Source organism: Branchiostoma belcheri, unplaced genomic scaffold, assembly GCF_001625305.1.
Source record: "Branchiostoma belcheri isolate BF01 breed outbred unplaced genomic scaffold, Haploidv18h27 scaffold2, whole genome shotgun sequence".
NCBI classification, from domain to species: Eukaryota; Metazoa; Chordata; class Leptocardii; order Amphioxiformes; family Branchiostomatidae; genus Branchiostoma; species Branchiostoma belcheri.
Genome location: NW_017803490.1, coordinates 10,180,668 through 10,200,014, shown reverse-complemented (window position 1 = coordinate 10,200,014; position 19,347 = coordinate 10,180,668). Strand labels below are relative to the sequence as shown.

The following is a 19,347-nucleotide window of genomic DNA, read 5'->3' as shown; positions in this document are numbered from 1 at the left end:
GGGGATGTTAGGGGGAGGTACGCTGGGGTTGGGGAGCATGGGGGGAGGTAGGTTAGGGGGTGGGAAGTTGGGAGGGGGTACGTTGGGGGGGTGGAAGGGAGCGGGGGGTGGGTTCACAACCAGTTTGGACTGCTCGGGGCTGCTGAGGGGGGACAGGGACATTTTGTCGTCATCGTCTGAATCGTTTCCAGAGGAAATGTCCATGTCACCCTCCCCCTTCTCCTCATCCATGACTGGGGTGGGCACCTGGGGGAGAAACAGGCACTGATCAATCTGTGCTGTGGGCACCTGGATTAGAAAAACAGGCACTAAGCAATTCTTGCAGTGGGCACCTGGATTAGAAAAACAGGCACTAAGCAATTTGAGCAGTGGGCACTTGGATTAGAAAAACAGGCACTAAGCAATTTGTGCAGTGGGCAGTGGGCACCTAGGGGAATTTTCAATGTCATTCCAAACTGAAGGTAACAAGTGTTCTTTGCCTTGGGTTTATTTATAAAATGCTCAAATGATTTCAAGACTTCCATCTTAATTCATTAAACCATGTATGGAAACATAGAAACAAACATACATTAAACCACTAAAAATACAAACAAGAAACAATAACATATTTTGTCGGACATGATACCCGTTGAACTCATATGTAGAATCTTGATAGACTGATACCAACTAGTAATCTTACATTGCAAGTGTTACAATCATTCATTGTGTAATAAACTTTGACTTGACTATCACGTATCATAATACAATATTAAGTACATAACAAACCTCAGCGTTCCTGTCTGTCACCATGGTACCCGTCTCCTCCTCCCTGTTGTCCCTCTCCCTGTTCCTGTCCTCATCACTGTCTGCCAGCGACCCTGGGGATATCTCCTCCAGCAGATCCTCAGCCTTCAGCAGCTGGAGGGAGGATCCGGAGGGGGTGGAGTTCTGGGGAGGGGGGCGGGGGGAGGAGTCGTGCGGGGGGGTGAAGGACTCCAGGGGGGGCGGCGTGGGGGAGCGGTCTAACCCCCCGCCGCCGCCGGCAGCCTGTTTATCGTCCTCGCTGTACGCGGGCGAGACCGCGCCGCCGAGCGCGGGAAACGTTCTCTGTTGCTTCAGCAGGAGTTCGATGCGCGAGTCCAGACTCAGGCTGCCCTTCGGGTCCCCCGCCGAAGTTTTCTCCGACGCTCCGTTCTGCGCCGGGTCCTCCTGCTGCAGGGTTGCCGTAGCAACGCTCGCATTCGCCGTGGTCGTTGCCGCAGCAACGGTCGTGTTCCCGCCGGAATACTGCGGCGTGTTTCCATGGAAACCGACATTTGGCGTCCCGGTGTAGTAACTACCTGGCGTGTGGACTGGATAGTTCGAGGGCGGTTGCGTGCCGGTGCCACCTGGGTAGCTCTGCGGCGTCTGTCCGGCACTGTGGAAGCTGGACGGCGTCGGCACGTAGCTGGGCGTGCTCTCCGACAGTCCGGGCGTGTTGCTATGGTAACTGTTGCCATGGTACCCGCCTCCCTGCTGTCCTGAGGAGGAGTAGCTGGAGGGGGTGTTGCTGTAGTAGCCCTGGTCGTCCATGGGGCCGGCGGGAGGGGGGCGGCCGACGTAAGAGTTGTGGGGGACGTTCTCGTAAGGAACGAACGGCGGGCCGCCGCCCGTCTCGGAGGAGAGTCTCCGCCGGGGGTCGCTGTAGTAACCCCCCTTGGGAGCCTCCTGCCGGGGAGGCTGGTACACACCTGTGGTGGGGATGGGTTTAGTTCTCAGTAAAAAAAGTTTGTATGTGAAATACAGGAATGTGTCACTCTTTACTGTGTAAGTTTTGATAGGATATGATAATAGCGTTAATGGCCCGCCCTTTCTCAGTGGATATGGTGTGATAAAGCATAATATAGCCGCTACAGTGTTTGGAGCAAGTCAAACCACATTATTTCCATAAATAAAGAATCCAAAATTACAAAGTCCAAAATCAGATAATTTCCTTGCTGGTAGTAAAAATGTATATTTCGGGCAAGTAAAAAGTTGGTTCGGGCAAATGGAAAAGACCTTGTACTAGGGCAAGTGGATTTTGAAAACTTGTCCAAGCCTGTAAAAAAATCCTTCCATCATGATGAGAAAATATGACACCATCGAAATAACAATTTTATTAACAGACGTTAAGTTTTTCTCACCTGGTGGCACACCTGTAGGAACACCTGCCGGGTGGACCTCAGGCTGGGGCACAGGTGGGTACACGGGAGGAACCACTTCGTGCCTGGCAGGGGGGAGGGGGGCAGGAGGGAGCGGGCCTTCTGGTCTGTGGTGGGCCTGCACGGAAACATACATGGTTGTCTCACTAACAAACAAACAAACAAACAAACTCTCCTATCTGTAAGTTTGCTTTTCAGTAAGGCAGTTTATTGACCATGCAGAATAACAAAACTGGTTGTAGAAGACTATCCAGCAGACAATAATCACTAACAGAAGACAGAAATGTCATTGGCCATGTATTAGATAGATGACTCAAGAATATCTAAAACTGCCTCAAACTGGAGACCTGTTTGGAAAAGAAAAAGAGGCAGACTCAAAACCAATGCAGAAGAACTGTGTCGGATGACCTGGTGTCTATGGGACTGTCCTGGAGATCAGTAGAGAAGGTGTCCAAGGCTAGACTCAGATAGAAGGAAAATGTCAATGATTGGCCTTACATCTCGCAAGGGACGATGAGGATAAGTAAGTCTGAGGATAAGTAACTCACCTCAGGCATGATGGGAAGGTTTCGCTGTGGCGGCAGGAAGGCGTGGGGTCTCTCGTCCATAGACAGTCGGCGCGGGTCGGACTTGTTGAGCTGCGGGGGGTCCTGGGCCGGCTTGTTGTGCACGATACTGTCGTACAACTGCTCACGGATCTTACCTGGAGAGGAAACACAGCTGTCAATCATTATCTTATCCCCTACACAGCCCTAATTTTACTTGAATCTGCACATGCAGGTGGTATTTCCAGCTCTGCAATTATGTACAGCAGACATGAATGTGTCTTTAGATTTGACAACCCTCACAGTGCAAATATACGAAGTTCCAAGACTCTATCTAATACTAGTAATAGCAACTCCAATTGTGGATCTCAGTGAACTCAACTCTGTCTTATCTGTTTCAAGAAAAGATACCAAAAGCCCCATCTGATTGTAATATCACTCACTCACTCACACAAACACACACACTCACTCACTCATTTCCACATGCTGTGAGCCTTTATGTTAGCCTTTATTGTTTAGTAAATAGAATTGTATGATCTATTCTGTACTGTAGTTTGCAGGCATCTCCAACCCACCCTTGGAGTCTATCTGCACACTGATGATGTTCCCCATGACGGAGGTTCTGTGGAGTTTGTTGGAGGCGTCCTTGGCAGCCGTGGTGGTGGCGAAGACAACCTGGAATGAAGGAAAGAATGAATGGTTTATTCTGTAAAAACTTTGCAGCCGATATGCTGAAATACGTTTCACTTACAAACATGAACTAACACAAAACTCACTTCAACAGATAACATAAAATATTACAAAGTGTTAACAATGAAATAATAAAATAGCTAAACATTAGTTGATTTAGCAGTTAAATTAAAACAACATGTCATTTGTTCGTATTAATCAGTCTTAAACAGGGACGATACAGGGCTATTTTGATATCAAGTAGTGCGGCAAGGTGCAAGAGTACAATGTACTTAGCTTCGGTTAGGGACATCCCTCGGATAGGACATTAAAATTATGGAGATCCCGTGTTTGGGAGAGCCACACCCCGTGTACGTTAAAGAACCCACCACACTTATCGAAAAGAGTAGGGGACCTTCCTGGTGTGAGTGGTTCAAACCTTACAGTCTGGTCTTACACAGCTTGTACATGTACATGCTGGTGTTATCATGAAAGTTCACCTGTGTTGGTAGTTACATGTTTAAAGTTAAAACTTTTGGTCCAACACAGAAAATTCTCTCACCTAGAGCTTTCGACCAGTCACTCTGGTCAGCCATGTGACAAGCCTCACTGGGTCAGTATACTGAGGAAGACCAAAGTGACTGGTCGAAAGCTCTAAGGGAGAGAATTTTTTGTGTTGGACCAAAAGTTTTAACTTTAAACATGTACAAAACTGGTGTGTTACACCTAAAGGCTGTTTACCGGTTATGCGAAACAAACCAACCTTGGCGAGTCCGAGATGTTTGCGGGTTTTTGGGTGGTGGTAGATCTTCATCTCCTCCACAGTTCCAAACTTCCTGCACATGTCCTGCAGGAAGCCCGTGTTGATGTTGTCGTTCAGGTTAGAGAAGGTGATCTGTCGACGCGGCGGGGAACCTACGTAGAACTCATCAACCTGAGGGGAGGGAAAATGTCAAGACTATGCATGATGTACCACACGACTTCAATGTTGATAATCATCAGTTATACAAAGTATTATTGTAAATATTTAAATTCATTGAGCTGAAGTCTTTAATTTGTCATTGTAGACATGATTCTAACTTATTAATGATCTACTATGAATTATTTATGTTATTGTAAACAAGCATTGAAATTCAGCCTTGTTCGTCGTGGCTGCCAGTTATACTGTTGATGATACAAATAAACCAATAAATAACTAATAAACTGGTGGAGACACCAACTATTAAGTGCAAGTGCTACCTAATACCAGCTCAGAAAAAAACAAGAAACACTTTCAAACAGTCATGCCTTCAAGTACTACCAGAGTCATCAGGTAAGGATTGAGGGGTTCAAAAACTTAGTTTTTCCCTAAAACTATGGTAGAGTGTACGTGGAACTTGTTGCCACCAAGCACACTTGGGGCATCACCTAAATAGCTCTACAGTTAGATGTGCAAAGGTTAGATGTGTTATGCAGAAGGGCGCTAATATCAGCTACATGTACACAGGCATAGATACAGACCTTGAACTTGGGTACCGGCAGATCGGCCGGCTCGTTCCGGCGCCACAGTCGCGACAGGCGGCGCGGGTCTCGGACGTGGATGGGAGGGTAAAGGTCGGGTTTCTGGGGGGGGGGAACAAAGTCATAAAATTATTGTCTAAACACAGAGAAAAACCTGTACACACATTCATAATCAGGGCTCTCCCCAAGCAAGGAAGCAAGTCTTAGCAAGTTAGCACCCCTCCCAAAATGTTCAAATTTAGCTAGTACATGTATACAGTTTTCTCCTAGTATTTTCATACCTGTTGAATTGAGTTGGAGAAAAGTTTAAATTAAAGTACAAGTAACAGTTTATATTTTCCTTATTGAGTGTAACTGATACTGGTAGCACCATGATACAGCCAGTTAGTGAACAGTTGTTCTTCTGATTGTTTCTCCATGGTTTCTAAGGCCACATTACTAGTAATTCTAACTTGTTGCTTCTTGGGCCAAAATACTGCTTAACTGGAAAATCACCAAGACAACAAAGTCTGAGGGTTAAGTCTGTACCAGTGTACCAGTGTACCTTGGTACACAAAGTTTCAGAGAGTCAGTGAGTGAATCAAGTTTTCCTCCTAGTTTATAAAGTACTTTTTTTTTGCTGCTCAATTTTTACTCAAAAATCCTGAGAAACAAGAAAAAAAATCAGTGTGCTGTAACCAGACACCAAAACAATGTTTGTCATTAGCTGAAGAAAGATAGCGGATGCGGTCTAAAAGCTCCTACGCTTACAGAACTTTGTCGTGCGTAACAGTTTAAATCCTTCCTTTTAAAATGTTGGCTAAAGTCAATACTTAACAGAGGCACAACTTCAAGTTGGAGCCGCAAACGACCTTCCATAACGAGTTGCTGATTACGTTACAAATCTAATTGTTTACAGATGACTAGAGGTTGCTACAGTGTTCGCTACTTCATAATCAGATGGGCCAAAAGGGGCTTACTTGGGGTGAAAATTGCACTACACTTCATTCTTTGATTGTTATTCAAAGTTAAAACTTTTGGTCCAACACAAAAAGTTCTCTCACCTAGAGCTTTCAACCAGTCACTCTGGTCTTCCTCAGTACACTTTAGTCTTAGACAGTAGAACTTTCATGATAGCATCTTTGATTGTTGTTGGCAGGTAATCGAAGGTATATACTTTGGGCATACTATCCTATATTTTCCCTGCATATTGAGCTTTTCTAACTTTGGTTCATGGGTTTTGCAGTTCTAGAGGCCTGAACATTTTCAGTGTTTCATGTTGCCAGGCAACTTCATTTATAAGCCAATAATCTTCTGTTTTCAAACCTGGCTCTCTTTATCCCTGTAAATGCACTTGAAAGTAGTTGATGGGAATTGGTGCACTGGTGCAGTTAATCAAAGGCCCTTCTTAGAAATGCTGCATAAGCATGATCCTTGTTTTTACGAAAAGAATTCTGAACTGATGCTTCACCAATCAGAGCCTCAGAGGTGTGGCCAGAGCTTTGTGAAAATTTTCTTTGGTATCGAGATTATCTAAGTAATACCAACTTTGAGAAAGGAGGTTCTCAATCATGGAATATCCTCATTGTGACTCTAGCTCCACATATATACTCTAGGTGCAGGTTTTGGTATTCTAGATATTGTTGGATCCGGATTTGGTCAGGAATGTGCTAAAGTGGGCATGTTGAGCTTAGTGAAAATTTCCTTTGGTATCGAGACTACTCTTTGATACCCAGATACCTTCTGTGGGAAGGGAGGCACTAACTGTTATATCCTCATTGCGACTATAGGTTCACATGTTGTACTCTCGATGCAGACTGTAGTATTCTAGAAAATGTTGGTCAAGAATGTGGGTATACAGCTAGTAAGCACGTTGAGCTTTGTCAGCATTTACAGGGCACTGAAGCCTGGTTAGTGGCATGTGCTATATGGGAAATGCTATAGTATATAGGTGTGAAGCTGAAGCTGGTAAATAGGTGCGAAGTAGAAGTTGGGAGGGGCAGATTAATCTGAAAACCTTCTAAAGTTTTGTGTTGCTGAAATGTTGGATTCCTGCATGTTATGATAAAAATGTCTCCACAGGTGTTTTTATAGTTAAGCTGCTTTTTAGGTACTCTTGTGGGAGTTTTGGGACCAACGTGTTTGAAAGTCTTCTGCCAAACTTGGTATAACTTGAAGACTTCTCGAAGAAGTCTTCAGATAGAGATGACATGTTACTGAACACTGTGTCACTTTGCTAGGTGGTTAGGCCTAGAAAAAAAAATGTTGTGTTTCTTGTTTCAGTCCCGAAAAAATTAAGGTCGGTAGGTAGGGATTATCTTGGTGATCTCTAGTGATCCAACTTATACAATACAGTTTAACGAAGCAAAACTTGCTTGCATGAAGACACTCATATTTTCAACGTCAATGTTAGAAAACCAATTGTACAATGTTTCATCGCTGAGGTGTCAGATCAAAAGGTTGATCAGCTTGAAAATTTATGTCCCTTGCAGGGGTCCATCAAAAAAGTCTAGGGTCGGCAGGTTTTTCTAGGGTCGGTCAGGAAACATAACATTTTTTTTCCTTAAGGCCTTATCAACACCTTCTGCAAACCGACACGGAGCCCCCCATACGTACCCACGGAGCCCCCCATACGTACCCCCTGCACCACCCCATCGTAGCGGTAAACTTTGTCGAGTTTCTGCTGGTGCCCCCCCTTCTGCAGTGCCGGGTCCACCAGTAGTTTGTAGGCGCGCCAGTGGCCGTGGTGCCCCGCATGGCCGCCTTTTCTCTCCCCGTGGCCGCCTCGGCGATCCGGTATCCCGTTTAGACCTGCGGAAAAACACCAAAAAAACCGTCAGGGGCGAAATTTGCGAGCAAGAGATCGAAACTAGAGAGGGAGGGGGGTGCACACACACACACACACACACACAACTCCGAACACATGAATCCAACCCACTATTGCTTGATTCCGGTTTTCGGGACGAGTGAACTGCGCTATCCATCGTTTTGGACTATCGGCAGACTCCGGGCCTCTGGGCGATCACAGTGCGACCATCGACTGAGAGATTAGCCTCGTGGCACAAGAGCCTGGACGCAAAATTATGTGCGAAACTCGTAACAGCCCGTCGGTCCTTTCCTCTGCCATTGCAAACAAATACCCAGGACCGCGAGACCGCCGGGAGTAAGCATAGCACGCTGTTCGACTGTAGATTCGCGTTACATGTAAACGCCCTATAATCTATCTTTAGATGATAAATATACAAATAAACTTACTTTGTTTTAAACAATATTGATATTGATTAATTTTAAAGCAATAATCAGTAAAATTAAAGCTTCGTTTTGAAAATATAGTGTTTGGGACTTGATTCGTAAGTATGGCTACCAATAGTTCCCTTCATTTGCAACCTAATACAATACCTGCAGTGGATTACAAGGCGGTCTGTGATTGGTGGCGCTAAAGCGCAGGCCTATCGCAAAAATTGTTGATCGGGGCACGATTATGCCTCTACTTTGTTCGCAAATGACGCTTAAAACAGTACACATGTAGTGTGTTTGTGTCAGAAATACGATAAAAGTGTGAAGAACTCGAGAAAAGGGCATCAAAAAGAAGATAGTCTCGACAAAACTACCCCAAAGCGGACATGCCGCCATTTCGACCGCTGGCCAATCAGAATCGCCGTTACAAAATAGACTGCGGCACACCAACACATTCATCATCTAAGATAGTAGTGACGGTAGAAAGTATGCGTCTCGGTTCTTCTAACGTTGGACAGTTTTCTAAAACGTTTCCGAAACCAACTTCTTGCTTAATCGATAAAGTAATGTTGTGTGATGCTTCCTGCACAATTTTAACGCCGTAGTTTGTTGTCAAGCTAGGATTTTGTAGTCTTTTTCCCATGAAAAACATAGACATAATTTCTGGCTGCTTTGATGTGCCTGAGCATGGAGGTCTTTTTACCTCCATGGCCTGAGTGACCTTGAAAGCTCTATTTGTTGACACAAATTATAGAAAAGAATCATAGTTTGGAACGTAAGGACTGTTTTGGATCCATCCTGAGGAAAATTTTTTGTAAGAAGAAAATCTGAATAAAGAACTTTTCTATCTCTGTTGTCTGAGTTTTATTTAAAATTATCTAAATTATACCTACGGGGTATTCTGAATACCCATATATCTACATGTATGACTGTATCTGTGTTGACAGCAACTCTAGATCAGTACAGCTGGTATAACCTAAAATCTCCAAGCAGATGTATCAGTGGCTGCAAAAGACTACTATCAAATTGGCCAGGCTGTATCCATTTGATACTACACTGGCTGTAGCCTCCATAGCATGCCAAAAACTGGGGGTCTTCAGGATCTTTTATTTGCTATTTTCTGATTGCATATAGACAGCATAGCCGGCCTGGTTGAATTACCCCCGTTTCTAGAACTGGGCTAATCAGAAAACAGCAGAAGACCACCAAACCCCAGTTCTATAAGCCTGCTACGGAGGCTAATCAGAAAACAGCCGAAGACCCCCAAGTTCTATAAGCCTGCTTCGGAGGCTAGTATGGCTGCTGGATACAGCCTGGCCACTGATACATCTGCTTGGAGTTAAGGTATAACCACCCTTCTGCATAACACACCAATTCAAGACAAGGCAGCATCCAGTTTATATACAATGTATTACACTGAATCACCTGTTACACCTACCTTTGTGCATCTAACTTACATGTACCTTACATGTATGTCACACACCTACATTGTACATGTAGTTCCATATATAAAATTTTATTGCCATTGGAAGACTTACTTTATATATGTAAGAAGCACAGATGTACATTGTATTAACGTTAATATAGTAGACTGGTTTGCAATAAAATAAAGTACAATGTACTTACACGGTAAATTCCTGTTTGATTTTTTTCAATCATAATTAACTACTGACAAAAGTAATGACTGATAAATACAAGCTGAAGACTTGTAACAGAAATCCACATCTTATTTACAGTTGTGCAACAAAGGTCTCTCTTAGTGTAGGAAATAATTGATACATAACTCATAACGTAATAAAAATACATATAGGCAAAGCCTATTGAGTCATATTGATCAATCCTTCAGTAGAAGAATGTCATTTGATGCAGCTAAAACTCAAATGAGACATATTTATATTTCATTTTTTCCTCTTGGAAAAATCACAGCTTGCCCATATGATAATAATCCTGGTCAGGTGACTTCAGTTGTCCAATCGTGTTGAGCCGCAGGTGGTTTGTAAGTCCGGCAGGTTGCTGATGACCTTGATCATGATGACTAGATGACCTTGGCACAGGTTCTATCAAAAGTCCTTGTAATGTTTGATCCTAGAAAGGCAGAAAATTTGAAAAAAAAAGTAAACACTGTTGCATGAATAAAACCAATTTCTTGTATCTGTAGTTGTTAGTAGATTTGGGGGTTCAAATTCAAAGTTTGCAAAACTGAACGCCCCCCTCTCCCTTGCTACAGAGTCTCCACCAGTCTGAGAATAACTGTGGGTTCAAAAAGTAAATAAAATTTAGCCAATAGGGAGAATAATTGACTAGGGGAGTTTAGCCAGTGTAGAGTTCATTTGCCCTCTTGTGGACTGACTCTCCTGGCCAACTATTTCCCTTTTTTTACCAAATTCTAGGATCCGCACCCCCGTAGGAAGGCCTGGTGGAGGCTAGGATCCGTACCCCCGTAGGAAGGCCTGGTGGAGGCTAGGATCTGTACCCCCGTAGGAAGGCCTGGTGGAGGCTAGATCCGTACCCCCGTAGGAAGGCCTGGCGGAGGTTAGGATCCGTACCCCCATAGGAAGGCCTGGTGGAGGTTAGGATCCGTACCCCCATAGGAAGGCCTGGTGGAGGCTAGGACCCGTACCCCCGTAGGAAGGCCTGGCGGAGGTTAGGATCCGTACCCCCATAGGAAGGCCTGGTGGAGGCTAGGATCCGTACCCCCGTAGGAAGGCCTAGTGTACGCTAGGATCCGTACCCCCGTAGGAAGGCCTAGTGTACGCTAGGATCCGTACCCCCGTAGGAAGGCCTGGTGTACGCTAGGACCCGTACCCCCGTAGGAAGGCCTGGTGGAGGCTACTTGCTACCCACCTGTAGAGTAGAGCCCTGCCCTGGTTGTTCCCCATGGCCAGGTAGCCGCTGTGCGGGGAGAAGTCCAGACACTGCACACGCTTCACCGTACTGTCTGCCTCCGGGAAGTTAGAGAACACACTCAAGGTCGGCAGGTGCACCTGAAGGTCACAAGGAAGGAAAAGTCAGGATTCAGAGTAAACTTATCAGTTTAAGGGCAAAGATAAAATGCTAGTCATAATATGAAATTAAGGGAAGTAACGTTACATGTACTAGAAAATTTGAACTACAATCATGTACCAAGAAACCGACTTAAGAGACAGAACGTTGTGTATGCAATTCGTGTCATGTACCATTCGATTGAGTACAGCATGTTCTTTCTAGTACTAGGAAACTTCATTGTGCAGTGTGCACCATAATGTGCAGAGATGCCTTGAAATCTGGAAGTGGTTTTAACAATTTCTTCTCAGACCAGAGTGGAAAGATCTAGTGCATTTTACCTTTGTGTTGGAACAAAAGTTTTAACTTTAAACAATTTCTTCTCAGTTTCATTTTAACAGTTCCTAACTTCTTGCCTAACTCAACTCACCAGCCTGGCTGCCTTGAACACCTCCCTGCTGCACATGGCCAGGACCTCTCCGCTGTGGTTGAAGCACGTCTGAGTGACCGGTGTTGTCAGGTTCAGAAGGGCCTTGAGCGGCTTTGGGTAGGAGCTAGCTAGCGTGGTCTGTGTGTCGTAGATGTTCACAACGCCACTCTGGGACCTGGGGAACACACAGTCATTTATTTGTTAGCTTGAAAGTTCATCTTGTCAACTTGATAGAAGTCATTCTTAAACAGGTTTCAACTATTGACTGTTCAACTGCAGTTTCTGTCTAGAAATGAGCAATCCACTGCTAACATGACATCACAGAACTTCAGGTACAGTTCTGGATAGTCCACAGGTATCCAGGACCTTGGGAAAATGTATGTTCTTGGATACACGGAAAATATCAAGAACCGTGTCTGATTCTATCCCTAACCCATTCAGGCATAGAACTAGACAGGCACAGTTCTGGATACAATAGAGACTATCCATAACCATGCCTGATGATCCTAACCCATTCAGGCATAGAACTAGATACCGGTAGGCACGGTTCTGGATACAATAAGGTACTAACCCTGTAGCCAGATACTTGTTGTTATGAGACAGAGCGATGGTGGTGGCATGTGTGCAGCCGTCATCTATAAACTTGTGGATGCAGTCCCTGGTCCCCACATCCCACACATACACCTCACCTTCATCTGGGGGACAGAAAGTACAAACGGACAAAACTAGGGTTATACACTTATACTGGTAGTAAATTAGAGAATGTATATATATATATATATATATATATATATATATATATATATTGTGTACTCAAATTTGATGTAATGTGTATGTCATAATTTTTCATGTTGTATCATATTTGTGTATGTTATGTACTATATGTTACAACTTAAGACTCCAGGAAGAGCAGTGACATCATGTACTGTCACTAATGGAGGCCTTTGAAACAATAAACAATATTAATCAGTGGTCGAAATACTTTTTTTCAGTACTCTGCAATATTGCAGAAGAGTCAAAATTTTGTTCTGCAAATTGGAAATACTTTCTGCAAATACACAAGCCTCCATATTACAACCTTTCTGCAAATACACAAGCCTCCATACTACAACCTTCTCAAACCAATAATTCCTTTTTTACATCATATATAGCTTTGTAAATCTGTACAGTAGCATTACTGGACTGCAGGAGAATTTCAGGTTTGTAAGCATAAACTATGGATTGATATGCAAATTAGTGAAGACAATTTTTTGGAAGTCCAAAAGGAAACAAAAGTTAGACAAGTCAAGACAAGGATGATGCAAATTAGTGAAGAAGTTCCTGTTGTTTCAGAACAGTCTGTCCCTGGGGCCTGGGAGTTTTAGTTTGCTAAATTGAAAACTAATGAATCTGGAGCCTATTTTTCCTTCTGCAAATGTGCAGATTGTATAATTTTTTCTTCTGCAATCTTGAAAATCTATCTGCAGATTGCAGACTGCAGGCAGGTATTTCGAACACTGTTAATATTAACTTGCATAAACCCAGGCAGTGTGATGTTACATACTACACGTTCATGTAACAATCCAACTGAATTTCCAGATCTAATTTGCTTAAAATGAAGGGACTTATATTCACCCGATTTACTCAATGAAACTTTGCTTCTGAAAATCCTTGAAGTAACCTTTCAAAGGGTTTGAAATTCAGATATCAGACTTAATGGACTTGCCAGCAGTGGACCTTGATCTTGAGAACAAAGCCGAGCAGCATCGTCTGAGGAAATAGGAATTAGTTTCAAGACGATACGTGATCTTAAGGAAGCCACCTCACCTCCTACTGAGTACAGGTGTCGACCGTCCTTGGAGAAGGTCGCCGCTGAGACATCGCTGTTCATCTTAAGACTGCTCACACATTCCTTTGTCTACAGAAAAACAAGAACATTTAGCAAGAATCGATTTGCAAAGCAACTGCACAATGTTTACCGCCAGACAGTCTAGGTCAACAAACTGTTAATTATTCTTACTCAAACACATTTATATTCACATTCATACAGAGTCGGCCCTCCATCTCTGTCCTCAACTTGCTACATGATGTAACCCAACACCACAGGGTGTCTGCTACAGCACCAGTTACCATGGTGACAGACCTCTGGTCCAGCCTTATAATTACCTTAGCAGACAGCAGATGCAGGAAGCCGTTCTTCCCCAGAAACAGCAGAAATCTCCCGTCTGGAGACACCTCGAAACGGGGCAGACTCGTGTCATCTACACCTACAATAAACAAATAAACAAACAAATAAACATCCACACAGACAGGTTCTGGACTCAAATTTAACATTCTTATTATGGTGCTGTCATCTACACACGTTAACAAATATTTCATTTTTTTTCTGACACTCAGATGTCAAGAATATGAAACATACGTAAACCTACAAAAATGTTTAGGTGCACTGGTGCATCCACAGAAAAAAATTAGGTGCACAGCTTCAGTTTTGGGTGCACCCAGTATTTTGGGCCCTGTATTCTGAGCCTTGCAGGAAATTATTGGTTCAACTGTTGAGAACTATCCAGAACCGTGCCTTTATAGCTCTATGCCTGAATGGGTTAGGGTTAGGATCAGGCACTGTTCTAGATAGTCCCAATAGACCTATCCAAGAATTGCGCCAGGCACAGTTCTGGATACGCATATGGAGTACACAGAGCTGTGCCTGACTGAGCAGAGTTCTGGATAAAGCATGGTTCTGAATATTCTGAACCTTGCCTGAGCACACGGGTCTGGGTACACGTGGAGTATCCAAAACCGTGCCTGAGCAGGGTTCTGGATAAGGCACAGTTCTGGATACAACAAGAATTCCACCCACCTCTGATTTTGGGTATCTTGCTGACCTTGCCAGCAATCATGTCGTACACATAGAACCACCGAACAGTCGAGGTGAGAACCACCTCCCTCCCACAGGTGGTGAAGTGAGCCGACCTGATGGGGAACTTCTCCAGGTGTAGCGTCTGGATCTTTGGGTTGTTCCTGCCATCTACCTGGGGGACAGTGGAGTACATGCACACATGTTAATTAATGTTGAGCCAAGGGCTTCCTACAATGAACAACACTTACATGTAAGACAAGGAGAGGGCAAAATCCAGGACAGACACAATGATGATCAGTGCTGTGTGTGTGTGTGTGTGTGTCAGTGACAATTTCTGTATTGCAGTTTTTAGGTGCTTTTGATGAGTCAGATAAAGAAGCAGTTAGGAAGCAGATACGAAAAAGAACTGTTTTTTTACTGTATACATTCAGTTGGAAAACTACCTATAATCAGCAGATTCACTTAATTGACATACTGATTAGCAGTTTGACTAATTGATATCTGCCTGTTGTACCTGGAAGAGGGCGAGCACGTCCTGAGCTGCTGTCAGACACACCTGTGCTGAAGGGTGGAACTCCACTCTCCTTACCGGGCCCTGGGGAAGGAAAAGGGAAAGTGATCTTGAAGCAGTGTTGCTCAGTAAAAAGCTACTCTCTCTTCCACTGGTCGGGACAGAGAAGACAGACGCTATACTATAGTATATTTACAGGTTCATTGTACCAGGGAAATTCCCCTAGCTCTTTTCAACAAGTACAAAGAATAGTGGACCAAGGACTGCAACCCTTTCCAGTAGCATGCATGACTGAGGCAAAAACAGCCAGGATTCGAACTCCCAACCTCTTGGTCCAGAGGCAGTGCTGCTAACCAAGTTGAACTACACATGAAAGGAAAATACACATAATTGATTATTATGCAGTCAAATTTTTTGCAGTGTTCAATGTTCTCAGTCTCACCTGGTGTGGATAAGTCTTGTTGACGTCGCTGCAGCGTTTGATGTTGATGTTCCCCCGGGGCAGAGCTGTGGACTCTGCCAGCAGGTCTCCTGTGTGCTGTAATAACTCCTCATCACTGTCATCTGTACAACAACAACAAATAAATAAATAAACAATGGTACAGATACTACAGCCGGCAGACCTGTGTGTTATCAATAACAACTCCTCATCACTGTCATCTGTGCAACAACAACAACAACAAATAAATAAATAAATAAAAAATGGTACAGATACTACAGCTGGCAGACCTGTGTGCTATCAATAACAACTCCTCATCACTGTCATCTGTGCAACAACAACAACAACAAATAAATAAATAAATAAAAAATGGTACAGATACTACAGCTGGCAGACCTGTGTGCTATCAATAATAACTCCTCATCACTGTCATCTGTGCAACAACAACAACAACAAATAAATAAATAAACAATGGTACAGATACTACAGCCAGACCTGTGTGCTATCAATAACAACTCCTCATCACTGTAATCTGTGCAACAACAACAACAACAAATAAATAAATAAATAAAAAATGGTACAGATACTACAGCTGGCAGACCTGTGTGCTATCAATAACAACTCCTCATCACTGTCATCTGTGCAACAACAACAACAACAAATAAATAAACAATGGTACAGATACTACAGCTGGCAGACCTGTGTGCTATCAATAATAACTCCTCATCACTGTCATCTGGAGGAGTGTCCAGGTAGTAGGGAGAAACTATGAGAGTAGATAATCATGAAAGTTCATCTGTGTTGGTAGTAATCATTGTAAAATGTTGAACTTTAGTGCAACACACAAATTATAGTACAGAGATCAAATTTTTTCAGAGACCACTGTCGCCTTCATCTGGATAATTAATGACCAATCAATTCACAACGTGATCTCTATAAGTTGTGTGTTGGAATAAAGTTTGTTTTACCCATGAGAGTAGATGTATACAGTGAAACCTATCCAAGATCACTTAGGGACCAAGAAAATCTGGTTACAACGTACACTGACAAACTGACATAAAAACATGCTAAAACTAGTACCATCGGACTGGTGCTGCCGTTTTCTTCCGCGTGACGTTTGTGCCCAGGACGGAACGTCTGACGTCTTCTCAACCCTGAAACATGAGAGACACTAGGTCAAGGTCAAGTTATCATCATTGCCACGGACAGTTTTGTTTAGTTTTGGCACAGACCAGTTTGATAAACATTTGATTTTGTTCCACTTAGATATGTGTAAAGATGTGCACATGTAGTATTTTTAAACAATTAAGACATGGCATGTGTAAGATCAATGGACCTATACCATTATTACGTCACAGTTTGTTTACCTGTTCTAAAGAACATTCTAGAACGGTCAGTTAAAGAATAAAGATCATTTCAAAGTTTTCAAAGTCAGGTACGTTTGATTTTTGCTGCGTCTAGTTGTGTTGACCCAGCATTACATGCCGTAATGGGTGATTTAGTTGTGACATTAGACGAAAGTAGTACTGTATAAAGACCTTATATTAGGCTAACGCTACACAAACACACACCGCGCTACGCACCCCTGTACAATATAAATGTTGATTGACCGGCATTCATTGCAGTAAACAAACTGTGACGTAATAATGGTATAGGTCCATTGCATGGCATTTCAATCCTAGAAGAAACTGTCCCATATTGTTTGTTAGTTGTTTGGCTGCCATTGCCAATATATATAATGTATATTATACCTTGTTCTGCTGTCATCATCATCATCATCGTCCACCCATGCAGCTTCCCTAGTCTCCATGACCCCCAGACTGTCAAGGTCATCATCATGATCAGAACCCTACAGGGGAGATCAGGAGCAAAATTACAATTATTAAATGTTTCTACATGTCACAGCTGTTACCAATACAGTGTACTTGAATAACTCCTCCTTATTACAAAAAGTAGGCTTATGGGTTGTTGTTGCTTTTGCCCCGTTATAAACTTTGCTGTTTTCTGAGTCTATGTCAGGTCTTCTTGTAAATAATAGCTTCTTCTGAATAATGAATGCAATCATAATAATTTGTACCCCCCCCCAACCCCACCACATCCATAGTGACCTCCAAACCCACAGAATAGTTCTAGTGATACTCTAAATGTTCTTACCTCCTCAGACTCTTCCTCCGCGTCTTTAAGTCTGTCCACCGGTTCCTCCGTCCGTCTTCCCAAGACCAGCTCCTCCAAGGCGGCCTCTTCTTCAGCCTTCCGAGCTGCTTTCCACGCCTTCTTGTCTTGTGGCGTTCTTAGAACCTTCTGGGGGCTCTCTTTGTTTTCTTCCGCGTCTTGGGTGTCTTGTCTCGTCGTCTGAGACGTCTTGTCCTTCCTCCGCGCGGCCCTTCGGAGCATTTTTGCCGATTAAAACACGACGGAAAATACGGAAATGTGTTGGTACATTCACACGTGTGGGCTATGGGTCAAAGGTCAACTGTAGTCTCCCACCATAGTTTCTGTGTAATGGTTTCTTTTCTATTTCTTATTTCGTCCCCAATTATAGTTCTATTTCAACAGCATTTTATACAAATTACAGATAAAAGATAAAATTACAGAATTCTTTTATGTGATTATCTCCTTTTTAGTGACTGGGCCGTGTTTTACTTTGGGTCCTGTTTGAAAAACGCTGGTGCGAGACAGTTGGATTCCATTGGCAACCAAAAACAAAGATGGCTTCCACCGATTCAGTTGAAAAACTGGCATGAAGACTTTCAGTTGATTTTTTCGCCTCAGAGATCGAAATACTCCACACAGGTATGCTGTTTCGCTTTATGATGTCTATCTTAATTTTTGTCACTGACTTTTGAACGATTAATTTTGCGTAGTTTGGTCTCAAATGCTGCAAAATAGTTTGTTATAGGGGTATTCGGACTTAGCTGCCCTGCCCGGTCCACCTAAACCGCTGACCGATGTTATTCATCCAGTGAAAATATCATCGTATTACGATCACTGTACAGACTTTGTACTAGTACTATGTGTTACACCTGTAGTAAGATATAAGTACACCTGTACTAAGGACACCTGTAGTATGTGTTGTTGTTCGTTCGTCCTGTAGTATGTACTAGTACACCTGTGGTACACCTGTAGTAAGTACACATGTAGTAAGCACACCTGTATTAAGTACACCTGTGGTACTCATGTAGTTTGTACTAGTACACCTGTGGTAAGTACACCTGTAGTATGTACTAGTACACCTGTGTTACACCTGTAATAAGCACACCTGTGTTCCCCATGCACAGCCATGTCGCTGGTACAGACACCTGGGACGGAGCCGCCCATGTACCTGCAGAGGCCGTCCTCAGGTAGATCTCAGGTAAGACACACCTGTTCCTGTACCTGTAGCTGTACTGTACCAGTGTTAATTTTTGGTTTTCAAATTATACTCCTTTTCCAATTTTTTGTGTACAATACTTTCACAGCTACAAATGGCTGACAAAGGGCCCAAACAATTTGTGATCACTTACTATTAATTAACAAGAAATATATTGTATGTGGTGGCCAAGTAGACTATCTCTGAAGACAATTGTCCTATTTGTAAAATCAGTGGGTGGTAAGCTAGTTCTAAGTCACCAAAAACCTTGGCAGCGTGATTGAAGTTGTATTATAGAGAACTGTTTATAATAAATGTAATATGGCTGCTGTCTGCTTTAATAGCCCAACCATGCACTAGTATTAAGTAATACAAATTTGGACCAAATGGCCACTACGTATACCTTAGCTGACTGAAGGTTATTAAAGTAATCATTGAGTGCCGGTCGTGTCTTGTACATGTACCAGGACATTTCCCACGTGTTGGCGAGCACTTTCCGCGAGCTGTTCACCCGCGACGTCGTGACACCCGACACCGTGAAGTACCTCAACACGAGTCGTCATGGAGACGATGTTTACCACGAGAGATACGTGGAAGATCTCAGGAAGGTGAGCTGTTTTGTGTCTATATTAAGTTTCTAAGCCTTTACCAGTCTTGGGGAGGCGGCTGGAAAGAGTAGAAATCGGCCAAATAGAGAGATAAGCATGGCAA

The 19,347-nt window shown here is 43.3% G+C and overlaps 2 protein-coding genes across 2 annotated transcripts in view; one reads left to right on the top strand and one right to left on the bottom strand.

The window, feature by feature from the left end:
• Nucleotides 1-17,780, bottom strand: part of LOC109468911 (histone-lysine N-methyltransferase SETD1B-A-like) — a 33,479-nt gene extending 15,699 nt beyond the window's left edge. The window contains 20 exon segments of the mRNA XM_019767292.1: nucleotides 1-246; nucleotides 766-1,709; nucleotides 2,142-2,277; nucleotides 2,708-2,862; nucleotides 3,280-3,379; nucleotides 4,137-4,307; nucleotides 4,874-4,975; nucleotides 7,491-7,663; nucleotides 10,111-10,174; nucleotides 10,930-11,073; nucleotides 11,502-11,676; nucleotides 12,073-12,196; nucleotides 13,308-13,398; nucleotides 13,647-13,747; nucleotides 14,338-14,509; nucleotides 14,852-14,932; nucleotides 15,291-15,412; nucleotides 16,368-16,441; nucleotides 17,039-17,136; nucleotides 17,442-17,780. The exon segment at nucleotides 1-246 is cut by the window's left edge and continues 4 nt beyond it. Coding sequence (XP_019622851.1) covers nucleotides 1-246; nucleotides 766-1,709; nucleotides 2,142-2,277; nucleotides 2,708-2,862; nucleotides 3,280-3,379; nucleotides 4,137-4,307; nucleotides 4,874-4,975; nucleotides 7,491-7,663; nucleotides 10,111-10,174; nucleotides 10,930-11,073; nucleotides 11,502-11,676; nucleotides 12,073-12,196; nucleotides 13,308-13,398; nucleotides 13,647-13,747; nucleotides 14,338-14,509; nucleotides 14,852-14,932; nucleotides 15,291-15,412; nucleotides 16,368-16,441; nucleotides 17,039-17,136; nucleotides 17,442-17,681 — 3,513 coding nt within the window. The 5' untranslated portion in view covers nucleotides 17,682-17,780.
• A 179-nt stretch (nucleotides 17,781-17,959) lies between these two features.
• LOC109468548 (deleted in lung and esophageal cancer protein 1-like) overlaps nucleotides 17,960-19,347 on the top strand; it is a 32,603-nt gene continuing 31,215 nt past the window's right edge. The window contains exons 1-3 of the mRNA XM_019766789.1: nucleotides 17,960-18,080; nucleotides 18,566-18,639; nucleotides 19,104-19,244. Coding sequence (XP_019622348.1) covers nucleotides 18,568-18,639; nucleotides 19,104-19,244 — 213 coding nt within the window. The 5' untranslated portion in view covers nucleotides 17,960-18,080; nucleotides 18,566-18,567. The remainder of the gene's footprint in view (nucleotides 18,081-18,565; nucleotides 18,640-19,103; nucleotides 19,245-19,347) is intronic.